The sequence below is a fragment of the Meleagris gallopavo genome, chromosome 1, assembly GCF_000146605.3.
Source record: "Meleagris gallopavo isolate NT-WF06-2002-E0010 breed Aviagen turkey brand Nicholas breeding stock chromosome 1, Turkey_5.1, whole genome shotgun sequence".
Taxonomy (NCBI): domain Eukaryota; kingdom Metazoa; phylum Chordata; class Aves; order Galliformes; family Phasianidae; genus Meleagris; species Meleagris gallopavo.
The window spans coordinates 149,647,789-149,671,052 of record NC_015011.2 but is presented as its reverse complement, the minus strand read 5'-3'; the positions used below and the strand labels follow the sequence as shown (position 1 = coordinate 149,671,052).

Below are 23,264 nucleotides of genomic sequence, written 5' to 3'. Positions count from 1 at the left end.
AACTGGCAGTTTACTGGGAGAAGAAAAATTCTCCGAATGAGTAATAAACCTAATCCCCAATGAGCTTGTGGGAAATGGCCTCCAAAATGTGCTATCAGCCTGATCAGCAACAGACAGTGAACTGTGATTACTAATCACTAATGTGTCTCTAATTGTTTTTATTAATAAATTAAAGAGATGACTTAATGTAAGGAGGAGTTTTAAGTCATTTCTTGCTTTCCCTCATAAACCATGTCAGATCAGATAGCCTGCTAATTGGAATTATCAGAATGATTTTGGTGGAGTTGCATTCCTTTGTATCAGTTGAAGATGTGGCCATCTGTGTATTTTCTATTTTAAAATCTTTTTTTTTTTTTTTTGTGAGAGAGAATTGCAAGAAAAAGCAGAACATATAGAAGAAGTACAGAAGTTATGTCAAATAGGTAGTTATGAAATTAATTACTGTCATCACCAAATCTATATTAATTTAAACTCATCAAGAATTCCTTCACCTCTGATAAATTAAAGAAGCAGTGTGGCCCCATGCTGTTAGCTGGTGGATCAGGTAAATTGCATCCTTTGATTGAAAGACATTGATGGTGAACCACATACCTGCATCTTCTTTTTGCATTCCCATTTGCTGACACCACTGAAAAATCTGATTCCAGAATGGATGTCTGTGCTATAACTGGGGAATTTTACTGTAGGGAAGAAAGGGAATGAGGGAGACGTTTCAAATTTTAACAAAGTCTGCAATTGTTTCACTCTGTATTTCTGCCCCTTCTTCACATAAATATGGGCTTTAAACTAGGGTCTGAAAACAGAAATGTGCTCTCATGCTGACTCTAGAACAGTTCACACAATCTGTGGAACATACTTAAGACTGGGAGGCAAAATTTGAATTCCTCTGAAGTTCTAAAACCTAAATTTCTTCAGAAAAATGAAGAGATGGTTCATGGGAAATACTTGTAAGTCACTTCCACTGTATGCTTATGCAGGAAATGTTCAATTCCTGATATGCATTACTGCGTAATATATTCCTTATTCACCAGATACAATACTTGTAAAATTGCTATAGAGAATACGAGACAGAATGAATAGCAGTGAGTCATATTTACTTAAATTTGGAGAATATAATATTTTTTCTTTTTTTTTTTTTCCAGCTTTGAAAGAGTAGTTAGCATAGCTAAAGTTAAAAAATCACCATCCATTGAATCTACTGATTGTCACAGATCAGTCTATAATATAGCTGGCCTTTATTCTTAAGCTGAGCTCAGTACCACTGTTGGAATTTCTTGGAGTTATGCATTTTCTTGTGGAGGTTCTATGCTGTCATGCCAACCAATAAAGACTTAGCAAGACTGTCTTAAAGGAAGACTTTGGCTTAAGGTATCAGAACTGGCTTGCTATATCTCATAGTTTATTTTCTGAGTTGAAAGGTTATAAGTATAGGAAAGCATTACTTGAATTTTGACATACTCTGTTGGCTTCACCCCTTTTGGTGTTTCTCAAATATATTGGCTAAACAAGGCAGTGCTGTAAGACAGGTTAAGTCTATTTTGGATTTATAGGCAAAATTGTTTTGATTGAATGTAAAATGCTGGCAAAGCAATGTCATTCAGCACCTGGACTGTGAAAAAAGGCCCTTCAAATCAAATTAAAATGATATTCTAAGTCTTGGATGTTGTTATTATAAATCAAAGTTATAATTCCATTTCAACTCAAAACATATGTAGAATTTTGTTTTAGCCTGATTTCCATTATGTATTGCTCATGAAGTTGGACTTCTACTTCATTTGGGAGACATGCATTAAAATTGTAAAATTGCAACGCATATATAAAGAGATGCATTTGCAAAACGTTCTTGACTGTAAAAATTTGAAGATACAGTACAATATACTTCAACATGCCATGACTCCTGTAAATATTTTTCACTTTCAGAAACCCAGAGGCTGAGATGTACAAAGTTCGGGAAGGTATACTTGCATTCATTAACTCTGAAACTTGTGGTTGTTAGTATTCATACTTGGTGTTTTCTGGTCTGCTGCTTTGCTTCATCAGCTGTATTTCATCAGATATAACCAGTGTTTGGATAGTAACTTCATGTTACTAACTACCTAGCCTGTGAAGAGATAATCATCAGCAAAAAGAAAGATTTGAAACATGGCTTGAGACATTTATTAAGTTGGTTTGTGTCAGTGTTTGCTTTTTTTAGTATTAAAATACAGTCTTAATTTTAATGAAAGACAATAGGACTAAAGGAGCATCTTGTATAACCATTTCTCACACATTTTGTTGCAAAAACTCTCCAAATATAAAATAAGCATGGACTTTTATATATATATATGTATATATGTACGCATATAAATGTATCTATAACAGACTTTGTGCCCCAGATTGAACTATAGCATCTTACAAAGCATTCACATAACAAAGTGATTGTTCCCTAACACTGTATTTAGTAATGATGAGACAGTTTTAGCCTTCAGAGAAACAAACTGTAGTCACTGTAAATAAAAATAAAATAAAATAAAATAAAATAAAATAAAATAATAGCAGAGGCGGTCTCTTTTCTTTCTTCTATTTATTGTTGGCTGTACTGAAGGAGAATGCAAATGTGCAGAGATAAGGGAGACTTGCAACAAGGTCTCATGTGGGAGGGTTTTCCCCACAGATGTTTTTCCTCTGCCCACATACTCTGACAGAGCAAATACCTAATGTTTATCAGTATACAGTGCCTTCTCCACTTCTGTAGAATTTTCCTGTGATGAAATGCAGCATTTCTTTGTGTGTGCCCGTGTAAATACCTGAAACCCTCTATCTGAGAGACAGTGCTAAAGCTCTGCAATATATGCATCTATGGAAAATCCTAATGAGACTGATATATTGCTTCAAGCTTTGCTTGGTTTTCTGTTTCAAGGTATGTGCAAGCATTTTATTTTGCAAAACCCAGCCCTATCGAACTTGAAAAGTACAGCAAGCACAGAAGTATAACAACTTCCCAGTACTTTTAATTGATCTGGTATTTCTACAAGGCGCCACCCTTTTCCACACCTCCTGCCTCCTCCTTAAGTGACTCAGCTTCTGAAGTAGAAGTCTCTTGACTTTTCAGGCGGCTGGATGGAGAACAACTGTGCAGCTCTCTATCTGCTTTGATTGTACCTCACTTCCAGGTATCTTCAGGTTGACTTACAATACTGAACCACACTAGGACATTGACTTTGACTGTATCTAGGTAAGAGCATTTAGTTTTTTGCTTATAAATACCAAGTATTTAAAGTCCTCCATTTTCAAATGCTGTGTGATTTTGGAGTGTCCAGCTTTAAGGAATCTGATTTTCAATAAGTGAATGTGCTATGAAAATTCATGTGTCTCAGTTTAGGTCTTCAAAATTCCTCCACCTTTCTGAAATCTTCTCTTGCCCTTACTGTCTTAATTACATAATTAATTACTTTTTATTCCTAATTGTAGTTCTTTGATGATGAACCCGCAGTTCAGACCCCTTTTCATGAATGGCTATTTTAATGTCATTATGTCACTTTTACTCTATGGCTTGACTTTTGTTTCTTTACTGTTTCTTTGGAATTTTTATCTAAAATGAAGTAAAGTCTATTAAGATATAATTTACTTGAATTTGCTTTAGTTACAAGATTTTTAAAAGAAAATAGCAATAGATTTTTTTAAAGAACAAACCATTCGTGAAATATTAAGAATCTACCTTTTTCTAATTTCCTAAATAATACCTAATTTCTACCTTTGCATAAGGTATAGCAAAATGCTTGTTCTTCTGTGATACAATGATTTAGCCACAGCATGATGTGAACTCTTACATAAACAGGAAAAGTTCTTTATTAGAAATGTTGCAAAATGAAAGGAAATAGATTAATAAAGAAATTAAAAAATTAAAATGAATACCTTCTTTACCCCATTAAAACAACAACACAAATTTAAAATGGATCAATATTTCTAATTAAAAAGCACATACAAATTCGGGTTCTGTCTTAGCAGATGATTTTTGGCATACATTAGGGACAGCTCCAAAGCGTAATTTCTTTCAAAACAGAATCTTCTCCACCCACGTCCTGAAAAACCAGTTTTGAGAGCTCTTTCTGCTACAAATAGATGAATGACTTCTGTCTTACATTTGTGTGTTCTCTGGTCCAACCTTGCTTGTTCTCACCTTGCCTATTTTAACTTTATGTATGTGCACGTTATTCCTATTCTTTACAAGAGCTGTTATAAATTCTCTGGCCTAAACTATGAGTAAAATATTCATTTATACACACTGTATTCTTTCCAGAAGTTTAAAAATGTGTTATATTGCTTTTTATCTGATATGAATCTCAGGAAGAAAAATATTCTAGGAATGTGTTTTTATTGTTCTTCAATGTCTATAAAATAAATGTACTTGTCTTGTGGTTTTCAGCAAAAGTACAGAAAAGTTAATAAATTGCCAGATAAACATTTTAGTTACAATTTTGATATTCACATGTTCAGTGTTAAGCTTTGACTACTCACTTAGTACTGCACTGAGTGTTTTAGGTTCAGCTGGGGTGGAATTGTTTTCTTTAGAGTGTCTGGCATAGTGCTCTGTTTTGATTCTAGGAGAAAAACAGTGTTGTTAACACACTGATGTTTATAGTTGCAGCTAAGCGGTGCTGTACAGCGCCTACACCATTCTCAGCAAAAGGCCCAAGAAGCTGGGAGGGAACAGAATTAGGACAGCTGACTTAAACTGGCTGAAGGGATATTCTAAACCACATGACATCAAGTGGAAGGAGTTTTGAAGGGGGTGTGAGTTCATCAGGCTCTCTTTTGCTGCTTAACGGACTAGCTGGGGGATGGTGAGCAGTTGCTTGTGCATCATTTGTCATACACATTTATATATATATATGTAATAATTACAACTCATTTCCTATTATCTTTGTAAATAGTTTTATCTCAACTCGTAAGTTCTACTTTGTTTTCTTTGATTCTCTCCCCCATCCCAGGGAGAGTGGGGAGGAGGGGGTAAGTTAATGTGTGCTGCTAAGATTCCTGTAGGATTAACACTGAGCAACAGCATTATTCTTTCTATTTCATGTCCTGAACTACAATCTTGAACTGTGGTAATAGATGCTGGTGGTAATTTTGGAGAGAGAAGAGTGCAGCAGCCATTATACATACAGATCTGCACCTGCCAGAGTGGATCTTTAAGTTATATGCTTAATAAGGCAAGGTTGGCCATGTGAAGCGTGATACAACTTTGGCTATCTCTTGCTGTGATGGGGACTTGAAAAATAGCTTCTGTCCATGACCAGGAAGCGAACCCATGTTTAGAAATACAAATTCTTATTTATGTATAGTTAGTCAAGCCTGACAAACAGCCACAACTTTTGATAGGATCATGATAGACATTCACTTGAGGGGAGAAATGATGGATGTAGAAACAGCTGATTTCCAGACCATCCAGATTGCATCTCACACGTATGGTTATCTATCTAGAATTGTAATGATGTGTATTCCAGTACCTTATTTCAAAGTTTTGCGATCTTTATCCTTTATCAAGATGAGGTGACTTCAATCAGTTGCTGCTCACACGTCTAGGTCTTACTATACTCAAGAGAAATAAAGGTCTTACTATATTCAAGATGAAATAATGATGTTTACTGATGTAGTACTGTGATTAAATAGGGTCAGATGAGATTTTCTTTAATATATCATATCTTTGACATTCCTTTTATATAAATGGAGGATAAGTTGTGAGTTAGAGTACTAACTTCAACAGTGCCTATGGAGAAAAAATATAAAAAAGATTAAACCAAAGTAAACCTGCATTTTATTCAATCACCAGTGTAGTTATTCTGTTCAGAATTTTTCATTGGTTTAAGTGAAAGGAAGTAAATAGTTTAAAACACTAAGGATGTGGAACATTAGTTTTCTAACCTTGTTGTTAAATTTCTATTTGAATGATTCTAAAATTTTGAGCTATAAATACTCAAAAATACCAAATTTTCATCTTACTTTAGAGCAGCATAGTGCTTCAAGATGAGATTTTGGTGGAAAGTTTTGTATTTGGGATAAAGAAAGAAGTGCCTGTTTACTTTCACATGGCAGGGATCTGGTGTTTTTGAAAAGTTGAAATTGCAAGGATACAGTACACATATGCTTGAAAAAAATAATCAATTTTCTGACTTTTCAGAAAAGAGGATGTACCTGCCACTACATTCTTAGATCTACTTCAATGAACAACTTATACACTGTGATAATATGCAGTATATTTAAGCTGGGAAAGAAACAATGTATAATAAAAGTGAAATCTATGTAATATTAATATTTATAAATAAGATCTTAATCACTCACATAGCTAGAAGCTATAGAACAGAAACATTTTTGGCTATAACTAATTCAGTCTAATGTGGAAAAAATGATTCTTATGCAAAATGCTTGCATTATTCTTGTTTCTGTTTGTTTATATTTTTCAAAATGTGTAAATATATAGAAAGCTACAGCCCAGACCAAATCAAGGAAGGCAAGAGGACTCTGAAGTATGAGAGTATTCAGCCTAGCTGAAAACTAGGTGGTCTAGCTTTAAATATTTATGGCAGCCTGAGGTCTTCTGCTGATCAAGATGTGGAAATGAGATGTAGAATTGTGAACATGGTTATGTGTCGACTTCTGCTTCTTTCCAAATAACTTACTACAGAAGCTACGGAAAAGTAGAGAACAGAGTCTTTAGCAGGGTCTGTGGTGACAGAACAAGGGGAAATAGTTTCAAGCTTAAAGAGGGTAGACTTACGTTAAATATAAGGAAAAAATCTTTTACAGTGAGGATGGTGTGGTACTGGAAGAGGTTGCTGAGAGGTGGTGAATGCTCCGTCCCTGGAGACATTCAAGGTCAGGCTGGAGAATCTGATGTAGCTGTAGGTGTTCATTGCAGGGGAGTTGGACTAGATGGCCCTTAAAGGTCATCTTCCAACTCTAAGGATTCTATTATTCTATGGTGATTCTACTACCAGCTTGAAGAAGCATTTGACTACCTCTGAAGTCATGTTTGAAGGTATTTTTCTGGGTTAAACTGTATTTGAATTTCTCCAAAAATGTGGGGAATTCTGAATAAAGGACTGCTATGCCCTAAAACCTTTTGGGAGCAGCTCATTGGACTGGCTTGGGCAGTTTTCATTTCCTTTTAAAGTTTCCTGACGCTGTTTTTAAATTCAAATTTGCACTGAAGCAGCATTCCTATTTGTTTTTATTTTGCATTCCAGCAGAGTTGTTTGGCTTCAGTGGCTGAGCTCTTATTAAGAAAACCTGAACATAATTTACTACTATACTATAGAGGACTAGAACTTCTCTTTTTCACAATTTGATTTTAGAAGTTTTTTTTTTTTTTATCTCCTCATAGTTATGGGATGTTGATGAACTGTTCACTGACCTGTGTGAATAGTGTGTTGGTTTTAGATCTTTATAAGTCGAAGTTTTCAAACTAATGTGATTCTCATAGTTTTCTGTCCATTCCTCTTTTCACATACGCAGATGCACACACCTTTTACGTAATAGTGAAGATCAAGAAAAAAATGCTTTGAATTTTATCCTGTCTCTTTATGCAAGATTCTTTCCATTTTTAAGATCTTGAACTCTAATTCTTCCTCTGATGACTCTTCATCATCTGTGCAGAGACCAAATTCAAAGGGTTTTTAATTTGCATTTCAAAATTGTAATGGACTAATCTAGGATATACAACTTAAAAGTACAAAAGCGAGACATAAATCTTGAGAACGACATGACATTGTGCTCTGGGTTTGAAATTTCTGAATGTCTGACGCATTTTCAGTGCTGGCTGTAAAAGGTATTGAGCTGTTTCTAATGCTCATTGATGCATTCTACTTTGGGGCTTAAAGACTAGGTAGTAGTTTATTTTGGATGCTGTACACATGTGCAACAGAAATATTTTTTTACCCTGACAACAATGCAAACTGAATATAGGATGAGACGACACACAGCTTCAATTAAAAGATGAAGAAAGAAAGTAGTCTCGCTGTGGACTGTTCTCAGTTCTCTGCTGGACTTTGTTTTGTCATGCATGGAATAGCAAACCTGTTTTTCAGTTGTTTTTAGAGTCAGTATTCTTCATGCATTTTTAGTTATTCTGTATATTTTAAAGTCACGTCTCAAAACATATGATTTCTGTTTGCTTTGGGGATAATTTATTTTCCTGAACTAATATCTGTGGCTTTCTTTTCTGTGACATCTATATAGCAATTACCTGCTGTTTTAATGAGAAATATTTCAAATGCAAAATATGAATTTTTAACAAGAAATTTTGAGCCTTAGAATATCCACATTTGATCTGATCTTGATAAAAGAAGGCTCTTCGATGTTTTGTAATATCTTCCCTCAGAAAATATATTTTAAATTCTTTAATAGAAAATAAATGGAAGTTCCTTCTGCAGAAACTACTTTTATTTGTCCAGATGAAAAAGTGCCAGCACTCACTGACATGCTGAAATGTCAAGCTTCTTATTATCCAGAGACTGACTGAAATAAAAAGCAGTATCAGATGTCCAGTTGTTGCTAAGTTGAAAATATAGCTGAAAATATAAATAAATCAGAACTATCATCCTTTTTTTCTCATATGACTGTGACAGTTCAGGAAAATATACAGCAAGAATATTCATTATTTAAAATGGATTGCCTGAACAGTTCCCAGGAAATTCAGTACATACCTACTTAAAACCTTGTATCAGTAATTTTGAAAGGTATTTTGTAACTTGCTGCAAAATAAATAAGGCTCACTATAGCCCTGAGCATATTTTTATTGGGTGGGAATCAGATCCAACATTCATGTGTTTTCTACATGTGCTTTGTCAACATGTGCTTGGTACTAACAACTATAAGAAAGTAGTGTGGCTCAGAGCCCTCCAGTCAGCTTCTCAGAATTTTAAACTCTTATAAACATCTGGAATTTCACAGCTCAGTAAGACAGATGAAGACTTTTGTACTTCAATACTATTTTTAAATTTATATATATTTACTTTATAATAAGATCTGTCAATGCTTTCCTTTTTTGGTCATCATAAGCTCTCCTAACAATTATTTGGCAGTAGAAACATACAAGGGAATAATCTGCTCTAAGTGCAATTCATTGTGGCATCCACTAGTTATTTTGTTTCCATACCTTCATTTCATCATTATTTCTAATACCTTTGCTAAGCTTCTGCCAAAATTCGACGCCATCACCTTCCATCAGTAAAGAAACAGCCACACGCTCTGGTCTGTCAATCTGCTGTTTACATCTGTAAGACATAACAGTGTCACTCAGAGAATGTTTGCGACTTTTTAATGAATGTCTCTGTCATAGAAACTGTTTTCTTGTCCTGCTTTAAATCTTAGCAACCTGACCAGTGCAGTGGGTTGGGAAAATCCCAGCTTAACGTTGTTTTCTTGGAAAATCCTGCTTTTCAAACAGAAAACTGTTTGCTAAAGAGTATCATGTTCACATGCCTACGTTCTTGTTAGTATTATTTTTTTCCTTAAGGGAATTTTTTTGGTTATTAAAATATCATTATGTTTCACTTGATGTTTTCTATATAAGACTGATAATCAAAGTTTCAAAGCACATAGTGAAATTTTTGCATGACTCAACTCCCATATATATTTTTAAATCAGCATATTTGCAGGCTTGTTTTTAACCTTGTTTCAGACAGGGAAGGAAGTCAGTGACTTGTGAACTGCTGCAGGGCAGAAGAACCACCTCTTCCTCCTTCTCCCCCTCTGTCCTCAGAGCCCTGCTGTTAGCTGCAGGCCACTGAAGCTGTGAGACCTGTCAGCAGGGCTGGGTGAGCCCACACGTGCTCCAGGCAGCACTCTGAGCCACAGGCTGATATCATCTTCCCACCTGAGTCTTCTCTTCTGAAGCCTCTCATCACCACGTATGTTCTCAGGGAAGAAGCTCCAGACAAGAAGAAGAGAAAGATGAGCACAGATGCAGGGCAGGATTATACACTGTCTTAACAACGGATGGAAAAGTGAATACCATGCCTGAACTTCAGTTCAAAGAAGGCTGCAGCTATCTCTAAGCCATTCTATCTAACTAAACTTGTCCAAGGAGCTGATCAAAGTGGCAAATGTATTTACTCTGACTTCGAGGCTGATTCCTAATCTTACTGCCATCTTTTCTTTTTCGTGTTCTATTTTAGATTCCCACAGAAGGACACCCCACAGAAGAAAATGTCAGCCTTCAGCATACAAAAGCAGTCTCCTAATCAAAGCGGTAATACTGAGTATCCTTCAGTTTCTGCTGGGGTCTCTTTTACTTACTGTTTGCAAGCACTGCTGTGCCCATTGAACAGCTCCCTTCCAAGGCACACCAACACTCTTTGGTAGCAACACTGACAATGACTACTCTTTGATACTGATATGCAATTGTACCCACTACAGCTGCAAAGTCAGGAGTATTTATTGAAACAGAGTTCTCAGGGCGGTGGTGGTGTCTCTATTCTGGGAGGTTTTCAAGAAAAGGTTAGGTGTCATGCTGAGTGGCATGGTCTAGTGGTACTGTGGTGATGCGTTGATGGTTGGACTAAACGATCTTGGTGATCTTTCCAACCTCAGTGATATTCTTTTATTCTATGATTCTGTGTCATGTGAAAACTTTTTCTGGCAGAGGTTTAGGCCAAAATACTGTGCTGGGTAGCATATCCAGGCAGTGTGGTACAAGATGGCAGTTCCCCATGGTATCCTGGTTGCTGTGGAAACCCCATGGGAACATGGCAGCTTGGCCATCCACTGTCCTTTGACTTCAATGGAGAAAATGAGAAACTGGGGAAAATTAGAATGGAAGGGAGGAGGGGGGAAAGTTGTTTAATCATTGTCAGATGGGACATAATATTTCTAAAGACTTACTGTTTTGAGGTGCTTGAGGGCCTAGTTTTGGTGATCCACTAGAAGTCCTAGCTCATCAAGATGGCCACAGCCATGCTTTCAGGGCTGACCAGGGCTGGAGGCAGCTCAGCCACAAGGATAAGCATCGTGCAGCCTACCCACTGGATTGATTGCAAAAAACTTTATTATTTGTGCATTTTCCTTTTTACAGCTTTCAAGAACTTGTACTGATGTTGCCATTTTCTTCAGGCAGTACTCAATGTAAGGCAGCCCTGCTGTAGGGAGGCAGAAGATAGGAAGGGAGCAAGCATTCTGCCCTCTGAGGAGGGCTTCCCAGGAGCAGCAAAACTGGAAATGGCCTCTGGAAACATGCTGGAGGCATGCACCCTGAAACAGGCTGTATCACCCATGCCCTTGAGCATACTGAAAATCAGTATTTTGCTTTATTCTGAATGTTCATCAAGTCTGGCTGAATTCACTTGGGTTTGGGAGGTAATTCCTCTGTTCCCGTGTTCAAGCCCTGCAAAAAATTAAGGTTGAAATAGTGAAGAAACAGTATATGAATAAGTGACTAGAGGCATCTGTATTCAAATCTGTATAGTGATAAGGACATAAACTATTGCCAAAGTAAGAAGAGAGTAAGCTCTGTCTACCTGTGCTCACGTGACCTACATGGTTGCATCAGATATGTATTCGATTATTAATTGAAACTTAGGAGGTAGTTATTTAGATTAGAAATGAATGCTGTTCAGCAAAGTGTAAGCCTTATGCACTAGCAAATAACTTGTAATATTTCTTGAAAAATAAGCACAGTGTATATCCTTTGGCTGCTGCCTTTATAGGAGATCTCCTGAAGCCTTATGTGCACTGAACAATTTAAAAAAGCCATGTTTTCTCTGAAATCCAAATGATTTTGGGGTAGATGATAAGAGTTTTCATAAAATGTCATTAGAATAGAAAAAGATTCCATATAACAAGTTAATAACTGGATTTATATTGAGTACTTCTTGAACATGTTATGTTCCTGTCTTTACTTCAAGATTTAGAGGAGGTTATGGCTTAAAGCACAGCACAGATTCAGATTTATTGCACAGTTGAAAGCTGCTCTGGCAAAAACTGTAAGTATGAAAGGAATGCTGGAGTTACCTCCACTCCTTGCCAAAGAGAAATTTTATCTCTGGAATGCACATACTTGAACTCATATTTTTCCTACTTTCATGAATTAAAGTGTTGGATTTTTTCCAGTGCAAATGATTGCACCAAATTGAAAATATCTACATATTTATGAGAATAGGAAGCCACAGTTCTTGCGATTACATCTTCACTCAAGTCCTTGATTTTTGATTGTAGTCTGTTTTATTTCTGTGTATCTTCATCCAAGTCTCTAGTACATTCCAGTCATTACTAATAGCATCAGTATAGTCAAAACAATAAATATTTTGAGTAAATGCCCTTAATACAGTTTTGCTTGCCAATTACAACTATATCCATTCTTGGCAGTGACTATGAGACAATGACATTGTTTAAACTGATGAAGTTCCTTCTCTATTCTGTTTACAAGAAGTGAAGTGAATTTTCAATAGATATTTCAATGAACCATAGGAGTTATGCAGGGAAGGCTGTGATATTTTCATTTTTTGAAGTCTTTAGCACAGGTTTCAATAAATATTTTTAAGAAAGAAACTAGTTTAAGTGTAAGAGAACAGGCTGGTACAGAAACTATGCAGTAAGGATGGATGATGTTTTGATCTTAATTTGTGATTGTCAACACATTCTCAAACATCTAACTTTGATGTGCATATTCATTTTGTAATAGTCACAAAGGGATGCATCTTTGTTGCTCTAAAAATAAAATTAAACTTTGGGATCAAGGCCAAGAGACAGCAACACACATCTATACTCTCACATCCATGCTTCTTAAATGTTTGCCCCTTCTGTAGCACTTAGTCTTGGAGAGAGATAATTCAACAAAGAAGCAGAGAATGTCTCTACAGCTGAGCAAATACAAATGATAAGGAGTCCAATCCTTGAATTGCTTCACTGGCCTTCTTTTATTTGGTGGTTGAACATATCTGCTGTGAAAAAGAACAGATAAGAACAGGCACAGTTTGGTCTGCAGTTAGGTACAGAGTTTGACAACTTTTTTCATGGTATAATAGTGTACTTTTTTCATGAAGAAATGTATTTGAAAGATAAATCTTGGCCACTGTCACTTAAAATAAATGTTTTGGTGTTCTGTTATGATTCTATGTAACACTCACTGTAGTTACTTGTCATTTTTCATGTTATTTATCTTTTTTTTTTGTTACCACTACAGCTGATGATCTTGAATCAAAAGCAAGAGCTACATTTTCTTAAAATCACAGCAAAATGTCAAAATACAGCATTGAAAAATGACACAATATGGACTGTGAAGTGTGATCTTCCTTTAAAATTGAATGTCCTTAATGAATATCAGATAATAATGTCTCCTAAAATGTGGTGTGTAACTACTTTCCCTCAAATGCTGGGAATTAGAACTTCATGGAGAAAATCATTAAGGTCTCTGAAGGAAAACCTGAAAAGTTCAGTGTTTTTCGTCAGTCAGGTTTTTGACTAACTGGATGCCATTGAAAAAGATTTTTTGTATTTAATACTTTACCAGGAAAATGTGGAGTTTCTAATAGAGCTCAGCTTCCAGTCCTGCATTTTAAAGAGAAATGTTGTAATGGCAAAAAAATATTCCATTCCACTTCAAAGAAGAAGATGGTATGAAACTCAGAAGGAAGAAAAAGAAATGGAAATAATGGATAATAGTTTTAATATTTTTGTTTGTTCCTGGTGCAAACTCCTCATAAAGAGAAACCAAAGGAAATAAAGATTAGCTTTCTAATACAATGAAGAACATATATTCTCACAGATCAAGTGAACATCATATTATTAGTTTCTCAATATACTAGATATCAGCATTGTTAGGCAAAGCTATTTTAGGTTATTTACATAAGTAAATAAAAATTATATGTGTGTGCATGTTTGTTGTACTATTTCTCTTGAAAACCTTTGAAAACATAAAAATACTACATTTAGAAAAAGTTAAGGAAAACTACATAGTTGGTTAGAACAGAGAACTTTGTTTGTTAAGCCTCTGAGGAAAAAGCTTCAGAGGGAGTCTGAGCCTTTTGAGGAACCTGAAAATTCAGAGAAGTTGGGCTGGATGTGGGTGAATGACCATGTGATCATTTCCAGATTAGCTTTCACCTGAAATTTGTATCCTGTTCCACATCTAAAAATACAGATACCACAGAGATTCCCCGGGAAAATAGGAATCATATGTTTGGCCCTGGAAAAACCATTGTATGTATATTTCATAATTCTTCTATCAGATCCGTCATATTTGTTTACAGTAAAAAACATATCCCTAGCTACTTCATATTGAGAATGAAAATGAATTCAGTTTGATAAACTGTCCTTTTGCATTCCTTTTAAAGTTGAAGGCATTAAGTCACAAACTTTTCAAGGAAACAGACTGCACTAAACAAGATCATCAAACATATTCCTTGTGCTTTTTTTTTCTGGTGGTAAAAAAGCTGAACTTTCACAGATTTCACCCTTTCTAACAGTACTTTTTAATAGTAAAAGTTTCCAAAGCTTTCTCTTGCCTTCATTTTCAATACATGTTTCTCTGCATTTGTAGATAAAAAGAGCCCTTCTGTTGCAATTAAAAGCAGACAGCAAGCTAATCATGATGTTAACAAGCGACGGACCCTTTTGCAAGATAACAGCTGGATAAAGAAGAGACCTGAAGAGGAAAGGTAGGAAAGATCTGAAGTACATTTCTTCAGTCTTCATGTTATCATGCTAAGTAAATATTTTCTTTGAATGTCTACTTTTTGAATGAATTATATTACCAAAAATTAAATAGATCTCATAAAATAACTATTATTTACTCATCTTGATGAAATATTCATTATGTTATGGAACATTAGTCTGTTGGACTTTCAGTGACTGTTTTTTAGTAGGACTTCTGTGCACTGAGTATTTAATGAGATGTACTGAGCATCTCAGGCTTGTGCTTTGCATGAAAAGTCCCACATTTCCTGTTTGTATGTTCCAAGATTACCATCTGACTCTTTTTCACAGGTCTGAAGACTGCAAACCTTGACAAATTCCTCTAAGGAACTTAGTAAAGTCAGAATCATTTGAAATTTACTGTAATGCAAACTGGTGCTTGTATTAGAGTAGAAACTCAACCTAAAGACCAGGCCCTCCATGAAGAGCACATAGGAAGAGATAAGTCCAAAATGTTTGGAGTAATCTAATCTAATAGTTCTATAGTTGGTGTGGCTATAGTGGTAGTAAATGGCTGTGAAATCTGATTGAGGACAGAAATCTTTTGCCAAGATACATTTTTCTATTGTTGGTATTCAAATTTAAACTAACCACTGTCTTTATTCTCCTTGTAGCGCTGATGAAAACTATGGAAGGGCTGTACTTAATCAATACAAATCCCAAGATAGCCTACACAGGTACCACAGATTATCTAAACATCTTTCTGATGATGAGAAAACGAAACACCCTTCCATTATAACCTGTTTATATCAAGAGCTTTCTTTAAATAATAATCCACTATAGATGTGACTTTCATTTCCCACTGTAAATCTGTTCTCATTTTAAATCTGACATAATTATTAAGCTGATGATTGAAATAGATACAGGATTGGATTTACTAACACCTGAATAGTCTAAAATTCTGTATGAGACTTTAATTCATTTCCTATATTGTTTGATATATGATGAGTTGTTTAATAAAACAGTGACAAATGTGTTATTTTTAACCTTTTTTATGGCAGGAGCGCAAATGAAAAGGAAGATCAGAAAACTGCACTTGGACGATACAGATCTGATACTAACTTGGACAGGTACAGATGTTTTTCGTATGTATTTAATTTTGTGATTCTCATACGTATAAGTAGTCTCAAATATGAAGGCATGAATGAGATAAATCACATATCATTTTTTTCTATTTACTAAGTAGAAGAATTTGAACGATTTTTGCATGAATTGTAAATGAGACAATTGGAAATGTGATTTGGGAAAAGGTTCTTTTTGACATCTTGCTCTTCTTCCCTTGTATCAGTTCATGTGGACTCTTGTGCTCATAAAAGTAAACACCTCTGCACAGATGATCCATTTACTCCTTCCCAGTTTCCTTTTTTTCAAACTATAAATCAGTATCCTATCTCCAACAGTTAAGCACAACATGTCTAATAATTAGTTCTTTCCAAATCCTTGTTGCCACTTCATACTATGATAAATATCAGGACCATATAAGTATCTTAAAGGTGCTTAATTTAAATGTTCTTATCAGTGTTAACTTCTGTCTAGTTCTTTAAGACATGATCACACCAGTATTTGCAGATTGTTTCTGCAGAAAATCTTCAAAATTCAGTCCACAATTAGTATCTGTTATCAACAAGACCCTATCACTACCAGAATTTAATGCACACTTTGTAGAAAACATGAACTTGTTTGGTTGAATCTTGGTACTTTGTAATTTTGTTTGATGAGCATATTTATGGTGTTGTAAGAAACAATGACAAATTATTGCATTGCATTTATTGTGTCCATGGAAATCTGGAATAAAATGGGCTACAGTGCTCTGTGATTCTTCTATGGGCTGATGAATTCTACTGTATTTGTTCCTTCATCATGAAGAAGTGAGCCTATAACTTTATTTTACGTATTGCTTTTCTCCATATCTTTTCTATCTCCATGTTAGTCTTTCTGACCTGAATGTCCACCTCAGAGCACACCTTGCGTATGTACGGGAATATAGCAATGGTTTCTGGTTCATTTGCCGTATCTTTTCTCATACTTCATAATGAATTTGCTCTTTTCAGTACCGCTGAGAATTGAGCTGACATTTTCACAATATTATCTTTATAACTCTAAGACCTCTTTCTTGAGTGATAATAGCTAGTTCAGAGATCAGTTGTTTTTCTTGGCAGGCCTTACTTTGCATCTAAGAAAAATGAATGTCACCTGCCATTTTAGAAATCTGGTATTTTAACACATGACTTCTGAAAGCCTTGCCAGTCAGTATTTGCTTTGACTATCATGAGTTAGTGTAGTTGGCAAGCAACATTCTCTGGCTTCTGTTTTCCAGATAATTTCTAGATATATGGAAAACACAGGTCTTGTACAGATCTCACTTTCCTCTCTGAAAAAAATACCATTTATTCCAAATCCTTATTTATGACTTTTTAAACAGTTTTTTGTGCATGAAAGAACTCTATTACCACATGGTAGATTAGTTTATTTAACAGTCTTTAATGAGGAATTTTCTAGGAGTCTGTTTGGAAATGCAAGCAGACTGTATCTACCATGTCATTCTTACCCACAAACTCATTGACTCAAAAACAAATTTAAGACCTTTTTTTTCAGAATAGAAGCTTTGACTGCTAGTTTAGAAGCCATAGGGCAGTTCCACTTTCTATAGTGTTGATGAAAAGTATTGTCCTGAACATCTCTATCCAGCTGGGAATTTCTGCTTTGTGATATTAAAGATGCCTGAATTATTTTCGGTTGTTAGATGCCTGTCTGTGTTCTTATACACACAAATATCTAAAATAAATTGTTATTAATATGCAACAGGTGACAACAAAATAAAGAAATGTTTATATATATGAATAAACATTTCTGATAACTGATGTGGACTAAGTGAATAATGTTAGTTCTATGTTAAAATGACAAAAATGAGGAAGAAGGTAGTCGTTTATTTTTTCTCAGTCCTCATTGGTCTTCTCAAATCTGTGATATCAGTAATTTCAGGATTAATTCATACACACCCATTGCCAGAAGGCACTTCTGTGAATATGAATCATGTCTTCTGCATCTTCTCAAATTTGCAACCTGAGGCATAAAAGGGTGTGGTGATGTATTTTCTCTTAGCTTCTCTTTGTAACTTGCAGTTAAATTTGGTATTTCTGCTTCCTTGGTAAAGGATGTTTTCCACCAGGTACAATTCCCTTATTTTCTTACAAATTATTTCTGGCAAGAATAACAGTACTACAGAATTACAGCTTAGAATATAGCAGTCTTCAGACTAGCAATATTTCTTAGTTTTCTGTGTAAAAAAAAGAATCATTCATTTTTTTTTTTTCCTCAAAACTAAAATGTGTAGCTGAAAAATGTCTTCTACGATTATGGAATGTATCAGAAAATCTAAAGCACTGTTCATAGCTTGACAGCTTTGAGAAGAATTACCTTCATACTGAAGATTTCTCAGCTGTTTACCAAGTAAAATAATTTTTGTTTAGCTAGGATGTTGTAAAAATGCAGTCTACCATGCTGAAGGCATGCGGATGTTACCAGTTTTAAGCCAGAGATTAGAATGTCTTTCCGAATTTCTACTTTTTATATCTTGTGAGCATTACTCCAAAGGACATGGATTTTCAAAATGGGGTTCTATCTAGATAAATGTGTCTTCAATAGCTAATTTTCAAAACATCTAAATAGTCATTGAAACTCTAATTTAAAAAATTGGAAATACACTGCTCAGAGAATACAGGAGCAATTCGATGTTCTTCAATCCATGTAGAAATACAACAGTGAAAACATATCTACAAGTCATTTCAAGTACAGATATGCTTCCCAACTCCTGTCATCTCCATATTCAAGGACATTATTGTTTGATATGAGTTTATCTGAAGCTCAACCTCAGAGGCATTCGAGGTCAGGATGGAAAGAGCCCTGAGCATCCTGATCTAGTGGGTGGCATCTTTGTCAACAGCAAGAGGGTTGGAGCTAAATGATCCCTTCCAACCCAAGCAATTATATGATTCTATGATAAACCAGTGTTCACAAAATTTGAACATCAGTTTCAGTATCAAGGAGCTGGAAGAGATGTTGGGGCTGTCTATATGCTTACACCATTGGCCGGAAGCACAAGGGCAGATGAGTTGAGAGAAATCTGTAGCTTGACTGTAGTAGATGCACATATACTGGCACATAGTTCTATACTTCATATGTCAGAGAAAAATTTAATATTAAGATGAGAAGATAAACTATTATTCAGTGGTACTAATCACTTTTTCACATCTCGAATATGCTATGCAATATTTCACTTATGTGTAAAGGGAGATGTCAGTAAATATGTCTATAGGTACAAAATAGCTTTCATACATGGAATGGCTGAAGAGAAAACATTTTCTCAGCTTGGAAAATAATGTAATGTAGGGAAAGTGAGTAAGGAAGGAATTTGACTGCTTTATTTTAAGAATAATGAGATACTCGATAAAAGGTTTAAGTAACAATTCAAAGAAAATAAAGAATATTTGGTTTTTTGTTAACACAAATTAATCTTAGGTTTCACCATTGCAGGATAATGTGGAGGTTAGATATTTAAATTGGTTCAGAAAAACATTAGATGGATAAATGCATCATTAATCCAGAAGTGTCTGTTGTAAACAGCACTGTGTGTGCAAACTGTGTATATTCTTCCACCACTGCTGATCAGAAGCAGAAAAGTTGTACAAGGAAAAATTAACTTTACAGTTAACTTCTTTTACTTTTTTCAAAACATTACTACATTGAGCAGCCAGATGGATGCCAGATGGACCCTTTAAGTCTTACCTAGAATGATATAATACATCACCACTTATTTTGCTTAAATTTTGAAAATAGGAAATGAAACTTTATTGAAATGCTTGTTTGGTGAATGAATTACACTTATGTTTGCATCCACAGTACAGTTTGCAAGATTAGTGAGACCTCTAGTGATCTTTTGGGAAATTGTAGCTGCCAGTCACTGTTACAAGACAGCCATGTAATGACATAGCTATTTGAGCAATTAAGTTTAAGATTTGAAGAGAGAACAGATTGTGTCTCAGTGTCCTTGAAGGATTTTCTTTAAATACAACCATCTTCCGTGATAGCTGGCTGAAGGCAGCATACAAAAGGTTTTGTACATAATATTGGATTATAAATGTAGAAATAATTATAGTTATGTATCTATGGGGTACGTAACAAAAATTAAGTAATTTCCATGTGTAATTAAGTTGCAGTTCAAAATATTTTTCAGCTAATTTAACCAAATATTTAAGATAAACATCTCAACTTAGTATTTGTAATTTATTTACTTCAGTTTATACTTGAACTCTTTGGACTCTCTCTCTTCTTACCAAAGGACATAGTCCTGAGCAGTCTGGTGGCACTGCTCAAGGGAGGTTGGACCAAGTGACCTCCACAGGTCTTTTCCAGCCTCAAATCTGTGATTCTGTGATTTCATTTATGGATTAAATATACATATAAGTATTTAAGTGTTTAAACTGTGTTTCAGCTATGATAGCTACATAATGCTTTCCGTGAAAGTGTGACAGGGCTTTGGGCAGCAACTCTACAATACTTAAGAGCCTTAAAAGTCGTGATTAGTTCTTAGTAATGGCATAATAAAATCAATTTAAGGTAAAGCAACATAACTTCTGTGATAGATGGTACTCCTACAGGACCTTACTAGGTTTTATCAGGCATTTTTCACTAGAGCATTTTCAAATCATATTGATCTCTAAGGCCTTAAAGAAAACCATACCTCTGCATCTCTCAGGGAATGGTGAAGTGGATGGAAATAGTATACCTTACATACTGTTTATCTGAAAAACACTGCTTTCTTTCTAGTGTTCAGTTATAATTCAAAGGAATTGCTATATATTCTACTCTATTTTATTCTAAAATTAATTGTTACAGCAATAAGGCTTAGTATATCACTTAGAATCTAAACATCATAGTCTTTTAAAACAGTTTTTCAGTGAGCTACTTAGACTATTCAGATATGAATGCACTACATTTATATTAAGTCAGCTTCTCTTCTGTACCTTTTTTGTGATGCTATTAAATTTGTTATCTGAACACAGGACAAAGGGATACTTCATCTTTTAATTTTATTCAGAGGTTAAAAATAAATATCTAGAGTATGTATTTTGAGTAATTTCTGTTTTGTTTATTTTTGCTTTTTCTTTTTAAACAGAATATGTGATATCGACAAAATAAATAAGTCTCCCACTCTGAATAATAAGCAAAACAGTAGGTAAGTGTTTTGGAAATGTTATCATCTAAGCATTACATATTAGATATTATCACCTAAGTTACCTGTATATATAGCAAGAATGTATAAAGAAATAGTTAGTATGGTATATGGCTTAACAGTAGGTTTCACCATTTGACATCTGGAATGCAGCCATCCATGCCTAAGTTACCATGGACTCTTTAACAGGGGGGTTGGACTCGATGATCTCTTGAGGTTCCTTCCAACCCCTGTGATTCTGTGAAAAAGGGTCTTTTGGTGGATATTTCAACTGATGTCTTCCAGATACTTTGTTTTTAGAACAAGAGGAATTATTATTTCCTAGAACTGCCTATTTCTCCACATAGATTAAAAGAAAGATCAGCACAGATTTATATATTTACATTTCATACCAATTATTTAAGAAATACAGGCTTTTAGATAAAATACAGATACAGAAAAGGAAGACTGAGAATGTTTTGAAATCAATTCATTGTGGTTATGTTCTAGAGCTCTGCATTTGTCTGCATGAATTCATGAGGAAATTCTACAGGGGGAAAAAAATCCGACTCAGGTTTTCACTGGAAAATATCATTGAACTTTAGCCAAAGGAAAACTTGATAACCAAGTTGTAAGAAAATATTTTTTGATAGCAAAGCTGATTTTTTATTTTATTTTATTTTATTTTTAGTGAAAATCAAACAGAAAACTCATGGTTTCTTTGAAAGCTTTTATTTTTTCAGAAGTTCAGATTTTGTTACAAACAGGTTAAAGCCAAAATTTCATTTAAAATAATATAGTAGAAAAACTGTGAAATAATATTTAAAAAATCTGTTATGATTCAGAGGTGACCATAGGATACATCTAACATGATTTAGTTATAATTTAATTCCTAAAGCACAGTTCTACTAATTGAAATTTTTATTTAAAAATTGAAAGTCAGAAGTGCTCAGTTGCCATCCTTATAAATGTAAACAAACAAATATATTGCTGTGGGCCTTCATCACTGTAGAGTTCTATCAAAAATAAATTGCATTGAATATGGTTGCTAGTGAGAACTGAGCACAGGAATTAAATGTCATCTTACAAGGTGCCAAGATTTTATTCTGAAGAGCAAAATAAAGCCATTTAAACATCAAGTGAAGTCATTCCTTTAAATTATAATTATAAAATAATGATATTTTATATCATAATGTTGTAAACCATTGTGATGATGACATGAAATATCATATAAATTGGATTTTAAATTATAGAATTTGGGGATAACTTTTAATAGGCATACCATGAATTCTGAAGTAAGAATTAAGTGAGACTTCAGTGGTATACACTTTCTCCTGCCAGACAGCAATGAAATAATTTTTAAAATTCCATTCTTTAGTTATTCTAATGTCATTAAGAATTGAGGAGAACAGACAATACTTTTTTGATAAAATTTATGAGAAAAATCCCTGACTTGGAATTTATGTAGTTAGGCATATGAAGGATGTCAGCTCCCTTTACAGGCATATAATAAAATAGAACAGCACTAACGGTTACATGAAAAACATAAAATTTAAAATATGAAAAATATTTTAGAACTTGAAGAGTGAAGTGTTGGTATAGTCCAGATGTTCAGAAGTCAGAAATTAGTTTGGATACCAAGTAAAGACACGTATTCTTTAAATATCAAAACTCCTTAAGATATCCAAAATCTATTATCATTTGAGTTATTTCCAAAATTTCATTTGGCAAATGTAAGCATAATTGCACCATTTACTCTGCACAGTCATGTCTTTCTGATAAGAGAAATGTCATTTTTTATCCTCGTTTTCTCATTTAAAATGATACACTTATTAAAGATGAATTAGTAAATGAATGAATGAAGTATATTTTCTTAACAGACAATTGTGGACTCCTAATACATCATCCACAAACACACCTGCCACTTCTCCAATCAAGAAAAAAAGGTATTCATTGCTGCCATTGTTTGCTTGGCAGAGGACATATAGCACTGTATTAAACCTCTGTTAATAATTGTATCAAAAAACACTATCAACTTTCTCCTCTAGCAAACTCCAAGAATTCTTAACACAGAGTACTGTGTTAAGATAGTTTGTACTACCAATTTAAGCTCTGTGGAAGCAATAATAGATGCTAATTCTTCACTATAGCCCCTAACTCAGCAAAACTATACCTTTGCAGTGTATAAATTTAAAGCGCTGTAGCACACTCTAATTACAACCAGCTGAAATCTCTGATGCCAAACTTTACCCTGTGCTGTTTCATTACATAGAAACTACACAAATGGTTTTGGAATAGCTAACTTTAAAATTTTAGATTTCAAATAATATTGACTGAATAAGAGAAAAGAAAGGGTGTAGAACAAATAACTTTTTTTTTTTTT

The 23,264-nt window shown here is 34.5% G+C and overlaps 1 protein-coding gene across 4 annotated transcripts in view; it reads left to right on the top strand.

The window, feature by feature from the left end:
• Positions 1–23,264, top strand: part of SCEL (sciellin) — a 99,024-nt gene that overhangs the window by 43,804 nt on the left and 31,956 nt on the right. For 2 of the 4 annotated variants that reach the window (XM_010728712.2, XM_031557827.1), the window contains exons 3-8: positions 10,158–10,231; positions 14,516–14,633; positions 15,285–15,347; positions 15,672–15,740; positions 20,846–20,905; positions 22,762–22,827. In XM_010728712.2, the coding sequence (XP_010727014.1) occupies positions 10,189–10,231; positions 14,516–14,633; positions 15,285–15,347; positions 15,672–15,740; positions 20,846–20,905; positions 22,762–22,827 (419 nt within the window). In that variant the 5' untranslated portion in view covers positions 10,158–10,188. Of the gene's footprint in view, positions 1–3,059; positions 3,215–10,157; positions 10,232–14,515; positions 14,634–15,284; positions 15,348–15,671; positions 15,741–20,845; positions 20,906–22,761; positions 22,828–23,264 lie in introns of those variants that run through there. The other 2 variants (XM_010728711.2, XM_019610609.1) reach the window with 2 other exon arrangements.